The sequence below is a fragment of the Plutella xylostella genome, chromosome 18 (assembly GCF_932276165.1).
Source record: "Plutella xylostella chromosome 18, ilPluXylo3.1, whole genome shotgun sequence".
Classification (NCBI taxonomy): Eukaryota; Metazoa; Arthropoda; class Insecta; order Lepidoptera; family Plutellidae; genus Plutella; species Plutella xylostella.
The window spans coordinates 558,295-579,446 of NC_063998.1; the positions used below are offsets into that span (position 1 = coordinate 558,295).

General features: G+C 36.7%; 2 protein-coding genes across 2 annotated transcripts in view; one reads left to right on the plus strand and one right to left on the minus strand.

Annotated features, from left to right (window-relative positions):
• Positions 1–1,068: 1,068 nt before the first annotated feature.
• LOC105383226 lies at positions 1,069–15,261 on the plus strand. The gene is made up of 7 exons (XM_048627474.1): positions 1,069–1,220; positions 6,414–6,574; positions 11,107–11,211; positions 11,749–11,857; positions 13,172–13,296; positions 13,659–13,860; positions 14,350–15,261. Exons 1-7 carry the CDS (start codon positions 1,193–1,195, stop codon positions 14,400–14,402), a joined length of 783 nt encoding a protein of 260 aa, XP_048483431.1. The 5' UTR covers positions 1,069–1,192; the 3' UTR covers positions 14,403–15,261.
• Positions 15,262–19,474: 4,213 nt separating this feature from the next.
• LOC105380892 overlaps positions 19,475–21,152 on the minus strand; it is a 28,421-nt gene continuing 26,743 nt past the window's right edge. Inside the window, exons 25-26 of the mRNA XM_048627475.1 lie at positions 20,809–20,873; positions 19,475–20,093 (exon numbers count right to left, since the gene is read on the minus strand). Coding sequence (XP_048483432.1) covers positions 20,010–20,093; positions 20,809–20,873 — 149 coding nt within the window. The 3' untranslated portion in view covers positions 19,475–20,009. The remainder of the gene's footprint in view (positions 20,094–20,808; positions 20,874–21,152) is intronic.

A 21,152-nucleotide genomic window follows, 5' to 3' on the forward strand; every position in this document is an offset into this window, starting at 1 on the left:
CTCACTTCGCGCAGCCTCAAGAGCGAGCGCGACGGAGAACTTTTGTCACGTCTTATTAGCGCCCCGTGCTACAGGGCCTGGTGTGATTTCGAGAAACCCAACGTGATAAGTTTTTCGGCAGATTTTGCCAGCCCACCGTCACTTCAATTTCGCTATTTTTTACTCTTTTTATCAGCGACTTAGGTGCTACCTGGATGCCTAAAGCCTTTCCAGTAACTACATAGGTACATAGACAAAATGAGGTAGATAGGAAAAGGATTTACATTTAGCAGGATCTTGCCACCAGACGCGAGAAATTCGTGTTACTTCAATCTTACGAGTACTTATTGGTTTTATTCCGCTCTTTTACTATTTACCTAAGTGGGTATACTTACTACTAACAATAACATAAATTTCCATTTGTTTATCAATAAAAAACATAAAAAAACAATATGAATAACAGAGTAGAAACATTAATAAAGTAACATACAATAACTTGATGACACTGATTAAACTTTTTAACTTTCGGAGGGTGCACTCTGATTACACTGCACGCGCACAAATACGGTGCAGGTTCAATTGAACTTTTGATAAATTTCCTGTCACATAGTTTATGTAAATAATATTTGGAAATTATAAAAGTAGATAGATAAGTACATTTAAATACATTACAACAATATGGTACTTACATATAAAAACAAAACAGTAGATAGATAAGTACATTTAAATATAAAAGTAGATAGATAATTACATTAAACATTAAATACATTACAACAATATGGTACATAATAAAATAAAAAACAGATTAAATTCCATATTTTTTTCATCAATTGCATAGTTAAGTTTAGTTTTAGTTAATGTTTTACATGTCTAAACATCTATAGGCAGGTACTAGAAAGTAATCCGCAATCCAACTGCTGGACTGAGTGTGGAAAGCGCCCTGGGTTTGATTCCCGGGAGCAGATTTTTCTTTAACATTTTGACATTAACAATTAATATCATATTTTGTAAACGGCGCCATGGTTTATCGTACGTACAATACCTACACCCAATTGAGACCGGCGCCCGCGCACTTAATCTGTCATTCGTCATCCAACCACCAGACGGCATGGACGTGTGTTCTTTTACATCTATTGTTTAGATTTGTCTTATTGTTTCATAGTTTTATAGTGATCCTTTCAGTTTGTGAAGTAACTGTGACGGCCTTTGAATCATGATCGTGTGGGCCTTATTGTTAATCGGTAATGTACCTGTTTGTTCTGCTAATGTTAATGTTTAGGTACTATCGGGGAATGAACCTGGCCCTGTAGCACAGGGCGCTATTAAGATGTGACAAGAGTTCTCTGTCGCGCTTGCTCTTGAGGCTGCGCGATGTGAGTGAGCGCGATGCAAAACTCTTGTCACGTCTTATATGCGCCCCGTACTAGCCCTTCTGGTTGTTAACCTTAAAGCTTAGGACCTCTTGAACGATAAATGTTTGTAGGCAGCGAACATGTGGGTAGTCGTCTAGACGTGTTCACTACATAAAATTTTAACCTTGTCCATTACACCACCACCGCTTTTTAAAACATAATATTATTGTTAATAAGCAACATGTAACTAATAATAATAACCAATCAATCCAAAAACGTAATTAAAGATTTCCTAAAAATAACGTTAAAGACAGCATGAATACGATTACAACGTATAACAACTGAAAACTGCACGTATTTTTTTTTCGATCACGATGTCTATCATTGCTACCTTAATTGATACTTCTTCATTTTCTAAGCATGTCCTAACCTAATGCAAGCAATACAGCTTCATTACTGGTTTAAATGTACCAACGAAATACGGGTACAGTTGTAGGCAGTCGGTCAACGAAAAGGCATAACTACAACACAAGGCACACGCAGCAATCCACAGTATTCACAGCATTTCCCATTGATCAACGTCCCTCTGGCCAGTTAAACCAATCAGTTCTGATTTCAACAAAACATCTGTTGGGGCATCGGTTTAAAAGCGTTCCGATTCCCAGTTTAATTACATTGATTTTATCGAGCAATCGAGCACTTTACCAATTAATCGACCGCACAGCGAGTGCTGTCGCTCCGCCGGCCGACGAATAACTTGCTTTTTGTTGTTGATCGAATAAAATATTGCTGGTAATATAGCTATAGTAGGTACCTACCTACATCAGTTCAGAACCTGCTGTCTATATTTAGTTACTTGTATACTTATCAATGGTTATTTGAGCTAAATATTATTCTAGAATCCACATAAATTCATAGTAATATAGCAGATAAAAAAAAGTAAAAATCTGACTGCCAGTTCGGGGATTACAGTCGTGAGCATAATATATATACCGTATGTACCTATGTATTATTAATTCGCAGAGTCGATTGTTTATTTAACTATGGGCTTCATAGCACTTTTAACAAATGAAGCGGGATCACTTCGCTACGGGAAAGGTACGTCAGAGCCAAGCTATACTTTGCCTCTCTCGGAAACAAGACTGCATATTGTAATACAGCATGGTTTTTTTTCAATGACCTTCCTAAAAGTACTTATATCAATTGTAACAAAAATTAAAAATAAGTATGTATTTTAAAAAAAATATATACATTGCGATTATTTAAATAACGTTTTGGTTTTCCAGTAAAAATATCACAGAGCATAATTTACAATCCAACTTACAATTGTGTTATTCAGGATACAGAAGCTTTTAAGAAGCTCACTCATACATTTCCACCCTGTGTAAATTAACAGCAACGATACCTGAAGGGCCATTGAGATTGTATTTTCTCTTCCGTATTACACTCGCATCAAGAGCCGAGTGGCTTGTTTAAGTCGCTCGCTCATCGTTCACTCCATCAAAAGTGAAGAGCATTTTATTTTTTAAATGAAACAAATTACTGAGTTTCGGCGGTTACTCTAGCTTGACAAAAAACTAATGAGAGAGAATTATCACGCAATTGGAAATGATATCGAGATAGAGTTGTAGTATAGCGGTGAAGTTTTGTTTTTCCGAAGCTTCGGAGCGCTGTGCGAGCCACGGCTCTACATATCTCGTTGTATTAAGCGTGCCAATTGCGTTTTAATTCTCGTTCGTTAGTTTTCCGATTTAGGGACTGACTGGATTGTTTTGAGTGAGCTAAAGTGGCCCCGCTGTACGGATGGGGAGCTATCATGGGTATCATGACATGACTCATTAATGGAGAATACTCTGCCAGTTGAAATAAAATGCGTCGGGACCACTCTCGACGAATTGAGTGACAATGGCAAGTAGCTACTTATGCGGGCTACGTTATGTTTTTGGTAAAGAAAAAAAACATTGTAGTTAAATATTGGTAAGATTGACGAATATGGGCAAGTATTCTAGCTACATTATACAGTTATAGTTATGAACATTATTTTGACAACACAGGCAGCTCTAACTTTTGATACTAAAGTACGTTACGAGTATTATACCAAAAATATAGTAAATTAGAACATAGGCGAACTTTAATGCTATTATAATCTGCATTCTTCTATTCTTTACCACATTTAATAACCTCACAAAAAGTATCAACATTAATTAATTTTATCATTTAAGTAAGATTAATAAAGTACACATAAATTATTCTTTCATAAAAAATAAAATTCTCTTAAAAGAGCACTCACAAAGATACAATTAACTAAGCATCAAAACAGAAAAAAAAAAAAAAAAACACGCACTCACGCCTTGTACTAATGTACTCCCTTGCCGGGTAGGCAGAGGTGCATTGCTGCACCCACTTTTCGCCAGAGTGTTATGTTAGTCCCAATGTAATAGGGGGCGGGCCTATTGCCATTTTACGGGCACATCCAAGACCCGAGAACAAATATCTGTGTTTAAACAAATATCTGCCCCAGCCGGGAATCGAACCCGGGACCATCGGCTCAGTAGTCAGGTCACTAACCACTACGCCATTCGGTCGTCGGCATCAAAACAGAACGCATCCAAATGAGCATAGCGTGATGAGAGGCGAGTCAAGTGTGGAGTCGCGTAGTTGTTGTACTCGGAGCTTAATTCGCTCAATTGAAGGCCGCTCCCCTAATGTTGACGAATAATTCATAACACAAGATGCCGTGGGACGGAATTAAATACAAGTCAACTAATAAGTACACGAACTAACGCATGTTTTGGAAAATATAAAAATAATAGTTAATAGGTTGCCTATATTAAGTTTGTTAATATTTTACAGGTTTGCTATATTAAGTTACTTACCCTCTTATTCATAAAAAACTAACTGGATGCATTAGCTATTGAACTGTTCTATCACTCTCAGAGACCGACAGAGAACAATTTGTTCTTTGACAGAGAGTGACAAAACAATTCAATAGCTAAAGTCTCCAGTAACTTTTTTATGAATAAGCCTGATGCCTGGTAGTTTCCGATACCTACATAGTTAGGTAAAGGGGTAGAAATTCATAATTAAGTGGTCTAACATACAGTTACAATTATTCAAATGATCATTTCTTTCATGTTCATGAAGACATGTACTACAGCCTATTTCTTGGTGTTCAATTGTTGTCACCAGCAGATGCGACTAAAGCAGTTCCAGAATAGACTCCCTTCGGTTTAATTGTCATTAATTTAGATCAATTTGCTAACGGCCGAGACAATGCACGTAAAAAACAACAGCACATCGCTTATTCAAACTAAAGAGGTTAATTACAAAGCACACTGGACATCTTTAAGATAGAATCTTAAAGGGTTATTCGTTCTGTTCAGAGATAGCGGTGTTTGTGCATAAGTTCTGGAGAGATAAGATTTCAGATTCATAAGTTAATTTCTGTTCTGACTATCGGTGGTTATGTAGCATGCTTTTTAAAAGTAATTCAGTGGCCCTAAGTCACACATTTTTATTTTCTTGCTCTTAAATTACCTATTGACCTATCAGACGAGATGTTTGATTATTATTTAATACACTCACGGGCAATGAAAAGGTTCCACTGAGAAAAGCACCAATTTAGTCCTAAACGGAAAAAGCTAGCTTAATGACGCCTTCTGCAACATTGAAGTACATTTAACAGAGCATCAGGATATTACCAACAAGAAACAGTAATATTTTGTTCAAATTTTTAATTAAATGTTTGAAAAAATTGGGATCGTTTGATGGCGTCATTTTGTGAGTGGAACTTTTTCATTGCCCGGGAGTGTATTATGTAGTTATTGTCGAGCCTCATTGAATTTATTTATGTAGGTAGCGCACAATTAACTACAAATGTGAACAGAGACAAAATAAACAAAACAAAAACGACCAACATTAGCCAACTCGGCCAGCTTGGACGTAAATTGGATTTCCTACCGCGTCTCGGGATCAACAAAAATAAATTATAAACTAAACTCCCTCAGAACGCTAAGCGGACAAGCTTCATCTCTACGTTCCTTTACTTCTTCTGGCCAAATTAACATTATTTAATCCGCTTAGGCCTGTTTGGAAGGGCCAAAAAAAGAGCTGGTCATTCACAGTCAAGGAAGTGGGAATGATACTGACGAGCAATGAAAAAGTTCCACCTGTAATTGACGTATAGAATATGCGAATATGTCAGTGGAACTTTTTCATTCCCCGCGAGCATTGACATAATAATATAATATTCAATATAATAATGTTTATTATAATTATATAAGTACAATAAATCTCTACATCATATCCCTGAAGCATTTATTTATAAGTTGACCCCTGTATTGTAATAATATAGGCTTGTCTAACAAATGCTTCAGGGACATAATGTAGTGAGCTATTGTAATTAAAATACACGGAAGGACCCACTTCGTTGCCTGTGCATTGTTGCTTCACTGAGAATGTAAATGTAGCTAGATTTTCAGGTAATTCGACCATGCCGGAGCCGCATAACTTTACTCATGAGTGTTGCTAATGTGTCTTCCGTGGACGCATTGTTGAGAACTAGGACTAGGTACATAATCCTACATTACTGAGCAAGCATTTTGGTGTAGTTTAAATTGGTTTGATCAACTGCTTTATTTCAAGGTGACCATGCAGTGACCACACTTAATAAATATGTATTGTGAATTGAGGCCTTAATATCGCATTCTTCTTCTCAGTGTGTTCGTGAAAAACACTGAACTAGGGTTGTCACCATAGTGAAAGTATTGCAATTATTGCAATAGATACACGCCTATCGTTCCCCCCTAGATAGCGCTACAACAATGCTTTATTGAAATGAACCAACTATCCACCACACCTTCGCAAATACAGTCACAGATGACACAGACGATAATACCCTGATTACACCTACCGAGTAGAATGGCGAGACAGTATCCTCGGCCTCTGAACGGACCGCGTGCCCGGCCAAGGATACTGTCTCGCCAATCCACTCGGTAGGTGTAATCAACCACACCATATTCACCCACTAACATTCTCCTCACCTCCTCAGGCGACTCACTAACATTCTCCTCACCTCCCCAGGCATCTCCACATCCTCAGCGGTGCAAGTCACCTTCACAGCGGACTGGGCGGCGGGCGCGGGCTGGCGGCTGCGCTGCGCGTGGACGGTGCCGCGCGGCGACCGGCTGCAGTCCGTCAAGATGTACCGCGGGGGGGTGCTGTTCAAAATCTATCGGCCTGAGGTGAGGGGGGAGGGGGGATGACGAGGAAGTCGGCAAGACGGAGTGAGAAAGAAGAGGCTATTGTGAATCACTACTAGCCTAGCACGAGGCGCATGACACGCACGTTACGTCAAGGTACGACCTGACCAAAGTAGCGTCGAGCTCATTCACATTGCGCTGCTTCGGGAGCGAGTGTGACGGCGCGGCGTACGCGCCTTGCGCGGGCCTTGCACGGGGCAAGGCCTTCTGGGCAAACTAAAAAGCTTGGCAAGCGAATGAAAGCTAGTTAGAAAAACAAGGCTAAAATCGTAAGATTTACCTAAAGATGTAGCAATATCAGGAAAAGCACCCCTGAATAGCAATCTTCCTCTTTTTTTGTGATATTATTACATCGATTAAACAATCCATAGGATTATCCACCACTCATCTACAAAGATCTTTATAATGGCTTCTGCGTAGGTACTAACTACAGTTGGCCTATTTTCAAGATATCTAGACTAGATAAACGGCTAGAATTGAAGACAAGCCATCCATCACGTGATCACATTGCACTGCAGCGGGTCACTCTACAATAGGGCTAAATTGGCAAAGCACGTGTGTAGATGCTTACACAATGCGAGGAAACAATAACGTATGTAGCCCAATGTTCTTAACTACTGGCTGGGTATTGAATGAAAATTGAAATGGGATGCATATAGCCGACAAACCAATCATGATAGCATAGAAGCAATATGTAGAGTAGACGGTTCAAAAGTGGATTTATGATTCATTTGATTAGGCACAGATTATGTAGAGGTAAACTGTACTAGTGATGTAACGAATATTCGCATTCGCATTCGCATTCGCGAATATTCGCACTTTTTTAGATATTCGCATTCGCATTCGCATTCGCAAAATTTTGTGCGAATGTTTTGCGAATATCAGCACGAAAAAACTATTAAAAACTATTTGAAAATAGTGGTAGTAGGTTAACAAAATTAAAATCCATTCGTCTATAACCATTTTATTACAAGTTACCCTCTTAATCACATTACCAGTGTTGCTTTATCATTTGGTATTATTTATTGGGTAGCAATAAAACGAGTGACTGTAAATTACAGTTCTAAGTGTCAAAATTAATTAATTTGGGTTATAGAATTACTAAGTGAGCGACTGACTGCGAGTGACGAGAAATCAACAGAACAGCAACTTACAAACATTAATTTGAGTTACTTAAAATACAAAATGAGCAGCTTCATAATATTTGAGCGACCTAATATTTGTTTGAGTGTCAACGTTACGTCCTGCATTTTTTTCAATATTTGGCAAATGTATTTTTTATACTGAGCGGCATTTTATCTTAAATGAAGTGTTTCGAATACAAAAACCACTTTGAAAAATACACTAATGAGCAGAGTATAAAAAACATACACTCACGCCTTGTACTAATGTACTCCCTTGCGGGGTAGGCAGAGGTGCATTGCTGCACCCACTTTTCGCCAGAGCGTTATGTTAGTCCCAATGTAATAGGGGGCGGGCCTATTGCCATTTTACGGGCACATCCAAGACCCGAGAACAAATATCTGTATTTAAACAAATATCTGCCCAGCCGGGCAATCGAACCCGGGACCATCGGCTCAGTAGTCAGGGTAAGATAAAAAAGATAAAAAATATTTATTCGGAGACCAGCACCACACACCAAAAATACACAAGGAAACAACAAATAAAACAAAAGAACTTATACGACTAAACTTATAGTATAGTTTAAATCTGTAGCATTTTCGTTGCAAAGCAAAGCAAAAAGAAGCGTATCAAAATAAAAAACATAAGTCCTCAAATAGAATATCGGTAACCAATAATCATTAATAAAGCAGCATACAAAACTTTGCTCAAAGTGAACTTTTTAGTAGTTCGCTAAGTATAACCTCACTTAGAAAAATCGAATCTATCTTAATATTGAAGTTGCCCTCTCTGTATTTCCAGTCGCTCACTTAGTAATTAAGTCGCTCGGATAAAATTTTAATATCTGAAATGGATTTATCATAATCCACTTTTTGTAAGCTCGTTTTGGATTTTATTATAAATCAATATTCGTCGTCAGTTTAGTTAATTTTTCGCTTACTAAAATTCATACCGCTCAAGTTATTAAAACAGTATGTCATCATCAGTCGCAAAGTTTTTTTTTGTTCGCTCGTTTTATAATTCCCCTTATTTATTTACTTTGGGTAACGAAACTTTAGATTTATAAGCAGTTAGTTTCATAATACATTCATAAACATTAATACAGTTTTCCAAAATTGATAATGCGCATAGAAATCTTCGTAATTGTTCCGCAACGGTCGTATTCCCGTCAGCGTCAGGAGAATACTCCTGACGCTAAGAAAATGCACTTAACTACTCTAAATATAGAGTAGTTAATTAAGTGCATTTTCTTCCTGCAATTTTAGTAGAATGATGTGTTTGGGGCTAAAAGAGATATTGATTTATCAGTAACGAAATATGATTCGATAATTCATAATATTGTCATAATATTAAAATGTACCTCGAAAATGTTACAGTACTTTTGTAAGTGTACTGAAGCTGGTGTAAAGATGGATGAAAGAAAGTTTCAATAACACAACGTTTATTTTTCTTCATTAGCTAATGAACTGTTCTGTCACTCTCAGACGGAGAACAATTTGTTCTTTGACAGAGAGTGACAAAACAGTTCAATAACGATGGTCTTTTGGGTGTGGATTTATTGACAAAGTGAAGTCTATCAATGTGAAATATCATTTATTCTTAAATGTGCCTCATAAATAGCGTCGTCAACAATAATTAAAGTTGAAATTAAATTCACATTTGAAAAAAAACCAAGAACGATGTGTAATTCCAGCTCTTTATAATTCCACAAAATTGACTGACCAGAGAACTTACGGACCTTGATCGGTGACATCTGCCGACAGCTAGAACTGTTTTCGATTGATACATGATATTGACTCCTATTTCTTTCGGAGAAGGTGCGAAATGCAAGTGCTTTGTTTAAGGCTCTTACGATTCAATACTTCGGGAGTTTCCGGAAATACGAAAGTTTGCGAAGATCTGCATGCGCATTATAAATTTTGGGGAACTGTAAACTCTTTAAATAAACAAAAAGCGTATTTTGACAGTATATTGTCAGATCAAGACAGCCATAGATTTAAATACGTTTAAACGTTTCGTGTAAGTCGCCCTCAGAAGTCGCAATGTGTCGTAACAGTTACGGAGCTAAAAAAGCTAAATAAATAAATTGTATCTAACTACTTTAAAAAAAAACTGCTAGGTACTAGTATTGCCTAGTCTGATTTTGAATGCGCCTAGAACGGAACGTACCTCGTTCATTACGAGACTTCCAAACCATACAAATGGAGCCAAATTTGATCACAAACTGAATATTCGCATTCGCATTCGCATTCGCGAATATCGATATCAGATATTCGCATTCGCATTCGCATTCGCGAATGTCCAAAAACACACATTCGTTACATCACTAAACTGTACATTAACATGACACAACTAAGACTTTTCAGGTGCTAATCGTATATGTAAAGTGTGTAAACTCGTCATCCGAGCGCTTTCGGACATATTGCCAGTTTCTATATCTCTATCTATCCATAACAGATTGATACTTTTGATTATGTAAAAATCGTATGAAAGTAACTACCAGTTATAGATAGATAGACGCTGAGTTGCAGAAAGGCACTTTAAGCTAATGTCGGCATTAAATCTATGTCTGTCTCTTTCTGTCCGTACACTGTCAAAGCAAGGCAGGTATACATTTAAGGTCATCATTAGCTTAAAGTTCCTTTCTGCAACTCAGCGTAAGTTATAGAAACTGGCAGATAGACAGCCCTTCAGCGGATAAAATTATGCCCTTATAACAATGATAACTGCGCTTAAATAATTAATGACGGACGGAATGTCACTCACAGGCTGACATCGTCAATTGACTCGATATGAACACAAATTCATTCAGCATGCTGGAATGGTATGCACACAGTATACAGTAGAGTAGAGACCATCAACAGCTCTTGATTGCTAGATAATTCGGGCAATTACTTAGTAGACACATCGTGTAATGGACGCTCAAACACCGTCCCGTGACCCGCACAGTTAAAGCGACTGCGTTCCACAGTTACATTCTATGTAACCAAGTAGGTCGACTTCAATAAAAATGTATTAAGTACCTACTTACTCATCATAAGCTTATAACTAGGTAGCTTACGTACTTAAACAATAAAAGAGTTGTTTAACAAAATTGAATAAGCGTTGAATCTAAAACATGATACGACTAAACTAATTTTGAAAAAACCAACTATGATCTAAAATTATTAAGTATACGTGTGGTTCTATAGGATCTTCATCATCAGCTACCTGTCGCATGCAAGTTATAAGCTCCGTTACACGAAATAGTACAGCCAGAGGCAAATAAACCTGACCCTTATCCGCAGCTTTGTCACCCTACCTACCTCTAATGTACAAATCATTGGTTCCTCTGAACTAGCCATTAACCCACATTCATGCAAATAAAAATATATTATATTCTATTCCATCAGATCCACGCGAGCAGTATCGAGGAGGAGTTCCGCCCGGCGCGCGGCGGCACCTGGATGAGGCTCTCCTGCCGCGACCAGCCGCCCGCCGGCCATTGCGACCTGCTGGTACGTCCAACTTCATATTATCAGCCAATAATCATGTACAGCTAGACATAGGCCTCTGACAAGGACAGCCACGACACTCGGTCCTCGGCCGTCCTCATCCAGCCACTACCGGCTAAGCGGACAGGAGGACGTCCCACGCTGCGTTTGCCTGTTCGTTGTCTCCACTCGAGAACTCCTCGACCCTACTGCAGTACTGATTTTGTCCCAGAAATGGTAGGTATCAAGCGGTGGACCATGATCATTGATCAATGTAATACTTAGGAAAGGAATCTTCCACATTTTTTAGTGTTTACATACCTCTACAACAACTAGATTGTGCCGCATTTAGTACCTGCTGATGTCAGATGGTATCCTATGGTCTTCCGGTTTAAAATTCAACTAATTCAGAGAGAGTAACAAACACACATATTCCGAATAACGTTTTTCGCTAAAACCTTATCTAGAATATACCTATTTCTCAATCGCTAAGTGACCTAAAACTTATGGTATTCCTTGCATCCTCACTGTATCACCTGAAACACATGGTATACCTTGCAGGTGACCCTGGTGTCGCCGCCGACGGCGCCAGAGCAGTACACGTGCGAGGTGTCGGGCGAGCGGCCCAAGTTCCTCATCGTCACAAGGACACTGGAGGTGGAACCTTATGGTGAGGAGTACTTTTTGAGATGAGGATAGTGGGAGTTTTGCGATGTTCGAGCAGCGAAAAGTCATCGCGATTTTTTATGACGTTATGAGCGCCACGCGAATTCTTGATTACCTACGATCTAAATGTACTTAGATGGGCTGGCGCGCAAATAAATGCCTGTGCGCTTACGGTTCAATGCTCAAACGGTAGGTGTAAAAAGTTTAACCGCTCAAATTCGTTAAAATTGTAAGTCTCCATCTAGGGTAGGATATAATAGCAGTAATTGAAGATCCGCGCCGATAATAGTCAGACTGTAAAATTTGTCATCGGCTTAAACATATTTATATAGTTACCGTTAGAGCATGATATCCTTGTTAGAAAATATAAAAGTTCACGCGCACGTAGCTGATTAAAACAGACAAAAAAAAACTCCACACGTAATAATGAAATTAGACGGCACGTCACGCTAACTGGACGAAGGATGAGCCAATTATATTATCCTCTGTCAGTGTTACTCGCTGTATGACATAATAACGTGTAAATTTGTCGCTTTGCCCGCGTTGAGAGAATGACCTCTTTACTGTGAAGGACGAACATGTTTCTCATAATAGGTAAACCTCGAGTTTCGTTTTCTACCTAATAACTAACTTACGGAAACTGAAACTCACTATCTTCAGCGTATAGAGACGCCTAGTTCTAGACCTAGCTCTACCTTTGTAGCAAGTAGGACCATAAACTCATTCTATTCTATTCTCTGTGGGGGTAACAGTACCTGCACCTGGCTCTCTCGAATGGAACCTTTGTGCATATCCCCAAGGTCTAAACTGCCTTCCTAAGCTTGGACCATTTCCCACCACGCTGGTCCACTGCGAGTTGGTGGGTTCACATATCTAGATGTGCTAAATCTAGATATGCAGGTTTCATCACTTTTTTTTTCTTCACCGTAAGAGCGATGGTATACATTGTACTTAAATTCAGAAAAGAACTCATTGGTACATGTCAGCGCCGGGATTCGAACCCGCATCTCTGGCGTGAGAAGCGGGCGCTTACCCGACTGAGCTACCACTGCTCTTGAAACTCACTCATGATAGATTAAATAAATAAAATAAATAAATACCTTGGTAGTTTCATCAGGATATCTTACTTTAACCGCTTACGTCCCGATGGTACGGATGGTACGGATGATGATTGGTAAACTAGATTACAATAGATTTTTAATTGTCTCCGATTTCTCGGTATGTGAGGGGTTAATATCTTATTTCTGCATCTGCAGCAGGTTTCAAAGCATAGCCTACCTAGATAACCTCTAACTTTACCTTTGTCATTGCCCCACAGTACCATCCAACGACGCCGCAATACAAGTTCGGCGCTCGGCGGGCGAGTCAGCCCGAGTCATGCTCAACTGTACCGCGTCCGGGCACCCCGCGCCCAACCTCACCTGGACTGTCGCCCAGACGAAGGTAACACATTCACATGGAGTCTACAGTACGACGACACAATAGTGGCAAACAGATTTATAAGTGTATATGTGGAGTTTGTTAGTCATTTCCATTTCCTGCAGAAATCTGTCATATTTCGTGAAGTTTTCCACTCCCACTCTTCTCCAGACCCTTCCCAAAGAACAATACTTTGTCCTTGGTTTTCCTCATTTCCTCAGACCACTACATGCCTACATTTGCTACGTTTGCATAACATTCATGGTCTCCATTCGTGAAGTAATCCATCCATATTAACAACCCACTCAGCTTTCAGATTCTAAAAACTACCGATACTCGTATCGAATAAGTAACCCTGTATTCTTACCAAACCTCTCACTCCGCAGGTCCAAGCCGACTTCACGGGCCAAGCCTGGAACGCCACCACCAAGCTCATGCACTCCTGGTCCACCCTGGCCCTGACAGCCAAGCCCGAGCCTCTCCCCGTGGCCTGCACCCCGGAGCAGCGGCGGCAGAGTGAGCTGGTGCTCGGGCCCCCGGCTGAGTATACCCTGGAGGTCGCTGCTGATGCCGGGGATAGGGTTGTCGGTGAGTACCCAAGAAGTATGTTGGTAAGACTTAGGAGTATTAAGCCGAGCGTCCACTGCAAGCTAAACTTAGTTCGCATAGTTTTGACAGTGACGTCCACCGCAAACTATGCACTATGTATGAAAAACTGTCAAGATGTCAATTGTTTAGCACGCATTGGACGCTCGACTTTACTGCTATCATCGGCGTTTTTCTGCTATAGACCAAGGTACAGTGTCCTACAGCAACCTGATAAACCTTACAGCAACATTATTACTAACAGTGGGTTAGTTTTCTTTGAAGCCCACTGTACCTATGTACGATAACATACTAAAAGGGAGACGATAGTTAAAACTACTTAAAACATACCTGGATACCCAGGTCATCGACATCAATAAGTATCAAAGCACATGCTATACTCACAGTTTACTTGTTTTAAATATGCAGCTATTTAGCAAATTTAGTGGTAAATATAACGTTAATTATTATAATATTGTCTGTAATTTACAGATGAATTCAGAATAGCGGTGGCGCTACTAGCACTGCTGTACGTGGCGCGGTGACCGGGGGGTTTACTGCGAACATTTTACAAGACTTACTTAAAAGAAAGAGAAAAATACGTTTTAGTTTTATATTTGACTATCGTTGTGATTATGACTATGATGTAAAGTGTTTTTATACATTTAAGTAAAGATACATTTCTGTTTTGGCTTCTCTTAAAGAGTAACTTTGGTTTTCGTTATTCAATTTGAATTAAACATTGTTTGTTGGAGTTTTCCCGTTGATGTTTAACTACTTTTTAAGATTTTTTTTCAGTTACTAAATATTTTTCTTTTTTAAAACTCGATGATGACTTTTATAACCATTAACATCAACAGGAAAAATATTTTTAAATTTGGCCAAAACTATCGATATAGATCTACAAATTACACATTTACAAATAAAATTAGTAAATAATGTCACCATAACTATTACATAATAGTTATAAGTACACGAAGTAAATTAAGATCAATTGGAAAAGTTTTCTTTATAATTGGCTAAAATTATTGACACTGTTTTATAAATTAAGTATAAGTACATTTAAGATATTAATAAAGTAATTTCATTGCTGTGTTAACATTAAATATACACGGAGTAAATTAATATACAATAAGATATTTTAACATTAAATATTATTGTAAATAGTATAACTGATGGACGTCACATATAATGCAGAAATGTTTTAAACAATTTGTACATTTAAATGTTTTTATAAATAAACCATATTTGTTAAAAAAACTGACCAAGATTATAAATGGAAATATATACGCAATGGGGGATGATACATAAACTATACGAACACACTAGGGCTAGGGTATCACTATCTATACATAAAAAAGGCACTACATTATTAAATTTTAAATGTAATGTTCAGTGAAACACTTACACCCAGTTGCAGAAACGTCCTTTAAGTTTTAAAAACATCATTAAACCTTAAAGTCAAATTAAGTCGTTGCAGAAAAGCACTTTAATGTGACGTTTCATGAGACTTTTAAATTTATCTAATGAAATGTCAAATTTAACCTAATGAAATGTCAATATCGTTTTTTCTTCATTTTTGCGTTGCACAAAGCCACATTAGCCACTAAAGTGACTTTATTTTGACGTTTGGTCCTTTAAAATATACTTCAAATCTAATGAGCCAAAAAGCATCCATTAAAACCAATTTTAAATTTATTTTCTTATAATAATTTATGTATTTGAAACTATTTCAATCAGTGTAATGTCTTAAACAGAATTGTAATCGTTATTATAGCAGACGAAAACATTTATGTGCTTGAATTGGAACCAATACACAAGTACTCATTACCAAAATTTCGCAATCTATCTATGCAGTGTTATCTCTTTATAAATAAAAAACAGTATTTTAAAATTGTACTTTTAATGTTTAATATTACTACTATAGTAGGTAATTCATATTTATAACTATGATTGTTGAATAAAAGCTATCTATTCAATTCTCTGCGGGTTGTTAGTGCCTGCACCTCTGGCTCTCTGATGAAACCTGCCCAGCCTGCATCTGCATATCCACAAAGCGGCTTTCCTGTACTTCTTCAATACGTAAGGCAAGGTCTTCCAGTGACTCTGGTCGTAGCAGCATCTAACCTACCAGTTAAAACAGTAACGAATAACGCGTTTTCTTCCGCAGTTTATTTCAGGTCACACCTGCATTTTTCACTTGTTTATCTTCCAGTATCAGCATAATTTTGCATTTATGTAGTTAAGTAGGTAAAACAACATTGTAATTATAAAGAAAAACGATGCGGTGGTATTGTTTGTTGATTGTTATTTGTTGACACTTCATTTACGTTTTGTTATATGTGAATCAAATCTCAGAATAATGTAGAATTTCTTTGATTATTGTAATTTTATGCCAAACTTTATGATTTTTGCATGATCAAAACGCATTCGTTCACTCATTTCTACTCCAAAGTTCATTCATTTCCTAATGAGCACAGAGTAGATATGTTGAACTTGTCATTACTTAAAGGAGCAATTTCTATGTCCAAAAAAGTTATGTGCAACAGCTTTAGAATAATGGAATCATTAGTGGTAATGACATAATAGCTAATGTGACATTTTAAAGAGGCTTTCTGCAACTGAGTGTTAGTCAGTTTTTTCAAAACAAATATTTTGTCTTCGTACATTTAATAAGAATACGAATAAATTAAACATGAATGACATGGAATGTAGATATAATTTCATTATTAATCGTATAAGACTAACTAATCAACATGTATACGATACGGTCTAGCCATTTCGACATTTCTACCTACCACTAACCACTTACCTAGGTATATCTTGACTAGAACTTGCTAAGCCATAAAGACCATCGTATAACAACCATTCACGTTTGTGTTTGTTTTAAAAAATTATTGAATTTTAAAGTTATATTTTAGTAATAAGAACGCAATAAAATGCATTTTTTTTACTAAAAGTATTGTCAGTAGATTTTAAAATAGTAACAACATGCAAATTATTATAAATACCTACGAACAAGATGGTGTGTCACGTTACAAAAACAAAGCAAAAAATTGTCCGCATTTTGTTTACAGTCAAAACGTTTTAAGTTCAACCTAATTATACCAATGAATAAAGTCACAAATCTTATAACCGAACTAATTCAAAATATATAATAAGAATTTAGTTGTAAAACTGGGGTGTTATTTTTGTTGAGACGTTTCTTTTGCACGGACACTCCATCTAGTTCATAGTTGCATGCAAAGGATAAAAGGAACATCTTTTCATTAGAGCAAGAACGACAGAACCAAACAGTATCCCATTTGGCATCCGTCGTAATAAAGGTAGGTACATCTACATGCGAAATGTGAAGAATTACATTATATGTAGTTATAACAATAATATTAAATAATGAATAAGGGACGGGTCATACAAGAAAGAATCAATAATCCTCAATACACATTACACATACACATAGCCAGGACATACCGATAGTGAGGTCGACAATAAGTCTATCTTGTTATCACAGAGCCTTCTCTCGTACTAACTACATTCATTTATATCATTCTCGTAATTTATTTGGTGTGTAACTATCAATACATTACATTTTTGTGTCCTGTTTGTTCCAAATTTGATGTCCTGACATATTATAAACATGGTTAAAATTTACAGAGTTACTTATTTATATTTGAAATGTTTATGAATGTTATAAATGAATGTGGTTAGAATATCCTATTCTCATCAGTCAACTCGCCACGCGAGAAATAACATGATCAGGGCCAAAAAAAATACACGAAGTAAGTCGATACAAATACATAAAAAATTGGGGCTTTAAATTTATTAAATATCATGTATTTTCGTATTATAAAATATAGAAGATGCATAAGGTTTTATAAATACATTTTATAAATTCTGGTAGGTAAGTAATAGAAATAGTTCTTGAGTTTATTTAGAGCGATTTAGAGTGTATTTTTCTAAGCCCCAAATGTTAATTTTCTTTATGTAAATCCAACCTGTGCAGGAACTTACAACACAACTAGATAGATACAAATACTTACTTAACATTCATTGGGAGTACTATCGGGGAATCGCCCAGTAGTACCCTACCGTAAAGCTTAGAACCGCTTGAAGGCTGCCCGCGTGTCACTACAAACACACATGTTTTGACGATTATTTGCGCACGGGATATTGTTTCTTAATCGACACAGAAAGGCCTTCCCCGATAGTACATAGTTCACTCACACATATTTTACTTAGTATACAAATATTCTAACTTCGTCAGACAAGGAAAACGTGATACAATACAAGTGTTGACAGATTCAGTTCAGGGGTTCCACTAAATGCAGGAAATCTACACATTTGCTAGGAAACTATCTGCCAATAGTGCCACTTGATCTTCCTAGCCCTATCCACTATTGGCTGGTGGAAATTATTTGCTCGCATATGATTGGTGGATGCAAATTACACATCATAGTGGGTTCTAACTTATAATTATATATATATTATTTATTTAGGCGTTGACGAGATTGCATAGACCTTTCTGTCCATGGATGGTAATTATTATTATTACTTTGCGCTTTATATTGAGATATTGTTCACGGACAAAGTACATGGTTTTACTTAGTGAATTATAATTATTAGTTATAACATAATAATATGCTTACTACATAATATGGGGACAACAACGTAAATTTATGAAGTTAGTGAGAACCACTCTCCCGGTATGTTATTATTTTTAAAACATTTATTTGTGTTTTTTGTGATAAAACAGTAGTTATGTATACCTACGTTTTATATTTTTTTATTATGTATTTCATACTAAACAACACAGCTCATACAAACCTGTATAGAAGTAAGACAGAATATCAAAGGATCGTTTTTTTTTTTAATTTTTCTAATTCGTCAACAAACAAACTTCGACTAATATCTCTATTCTATTATTTTGTAAGAACATTTAAGACTAGATTAGTTTTAACTTAAGCTTTAGTTCGACTACTAAAATTATTGATTCATTCATAAATTGGAGTCACATTCAAAAGTCTAAAGATTACATTCAAGTTCATAGTTAGAGGAAGTAGCCAGTTGCAATAAAAAAATAACTACTGTTAGATAAATGATCTAACTTCCTCATGCAGCATACCGACTTTCCAAAGGTCGGTCTGGAGGGCGTCCCACATATTTGCACGCGTATTAGGTATATAAATAACTAAAATGTATAATTGACTAGAAATAACAATGACTAGATTGATCTATTAACACAGCAAAAATAGGCGGAGGTAGATAGATACTGTTTAAATGTTGGACTCCATGTGTACTGGAATGCAACTGGCTCATTTCATTGTATATGTAATTCTATACATAAGGTATAATCTTATGTACTTACGTATTTTTATTGTTTTTAACAAAGTTAAGTAGAGTGACTTTGTCATTATTATTTTAAAGCAAAACGACTAGGTTTGTACATAAAGGAATGTTCATAACTTGTGCTAATAATATTTTTATAAAATTTGTGCTATTACAACATACAATATTTTTTTGGTTTTATTGAGCTTTATTTTTAACACGCAGAAATAGATTAAAATGAAATTTGAAGTTTTTACAAAGAATACAGTAGCTTCAAGAAACATTTTTTTAAACAACTGTAAAATGACTGGACATGTCATTGAAATGACTATGTCTTTGTGCGTCAATTTAGGCATCGGTATTTTCATTTGTGCTACTCTTACCTACAACATTACTCTTTTATCAGTGCGAGTAATCTAATACACTTCTGCAGTCAGAATAACCGACATAGAACCTTTACATATTGTCATGTCGACCCAATATATGGAAGTTATCGACAAAACTACACGCGATTTACTAAAAGTCACTGTTTCTTAACGCAATTTCAATTATTTTTTATTCGTTTTTGTAATAATTTTGTGTTGTATAATAGGATTTGTAGTTAATTAATTAGTAAAATCAACTCATCTGACATAACACACCACAGACAACTCAAGGGAATCACAAAATTGTAGGTAGGTATAAATTTACCCATCCCATCATCGGCTCCAATAAGTAGTTTCAAAACTGTTTATCTAAACTTTTTGCATGAGAAATCATATTCATCTGTTTCTTACCAGCCAGGTGTTGTTAGTTGTTGCTTGCATTTTAGTTCTTACTCAGTCGGTTTAGGGTGCAGTTTTAAGCCACGCGCGCAGTCCTCGGGCTCTTTCGGCAACGCTGTCCGAGTTCTGACGTTTAGGCGGCTCGTGCTAGAAAACATAAAACATACTTAAGTACTTCATTATTATGAAATTATTTGAGTGCAGACTAAAGTTACTGTGTAATTAAAAATTACATGAAAATAACTGTTTGAATTTTCATGCAATTTTTATATATTAAACTCAACTCAAACTCAAACTCAATTTTTTTTTATTCATCGTACAAATATAAAATTTTCTGATGAACGTCAATTTTTACAAATTACTCTCCGTTCGGATAAGGGGGGGCTCTTTCTGTCTAAGGAGAAGAACGGAGGCAAGAAACTCCTGAGCCATCTTTTCAAAAAAAGACTTAAAACTAGTTGGTATACAATACATATAAGCTTAATAATTATTATTATAATAATATGAGCAGAGCTAACTACTTATCACAGCCATGCATTAACGTCCTCTAAGTAATCATCAATTTTATAATAAGCTTTTTTACTGAGTTTCTCTTTAATGTAACACTTAAACTTATTCTCTGGCATTTGAGCAACTTCTGCTGGAAGCTTATTATAAAATCTAATACAGTACCCTAAAAACGATTTATTGACTTTCGCCAGACGCATCGCTGGAAAAGCCAGCTTATGCTTGTTCCTAGTATTAATGTCATGATTACTGCCAATTGTATCAAAAGTTGAAATATTCTTTTGTACATACATTAAATTGGAAAAAATTAACTGACATGGAACTGTAAGGATATTATGTAATTGTAACAACTTACAGGAGTGAGCGAGGCGGCGCGCGGCGTGCTCGGGCCAGCGTTGCATGAACTCGACTCTTCAGACGCTGCGAATTTATACACATTTTATAAATAAGTATGCCATACAATAAGGGATTATGTCTAAAGCGTCTCGAGTCACGCGTGATATATCTCGCGGGAATTCCATATATTACGTCATCCAGCGGCAACTTCCAACTGTGTCCTACAGTGGTCACTCTACAAAATTAATATATCAATCTGAATGAAACGAATCTATCTTGCAGTATTAAACATACCGATTAAAGGGCTCTTTTTCGTTCGTTCTTTATCGAGCTTGAGCAAAACGCCATTTATACGACGCAAGT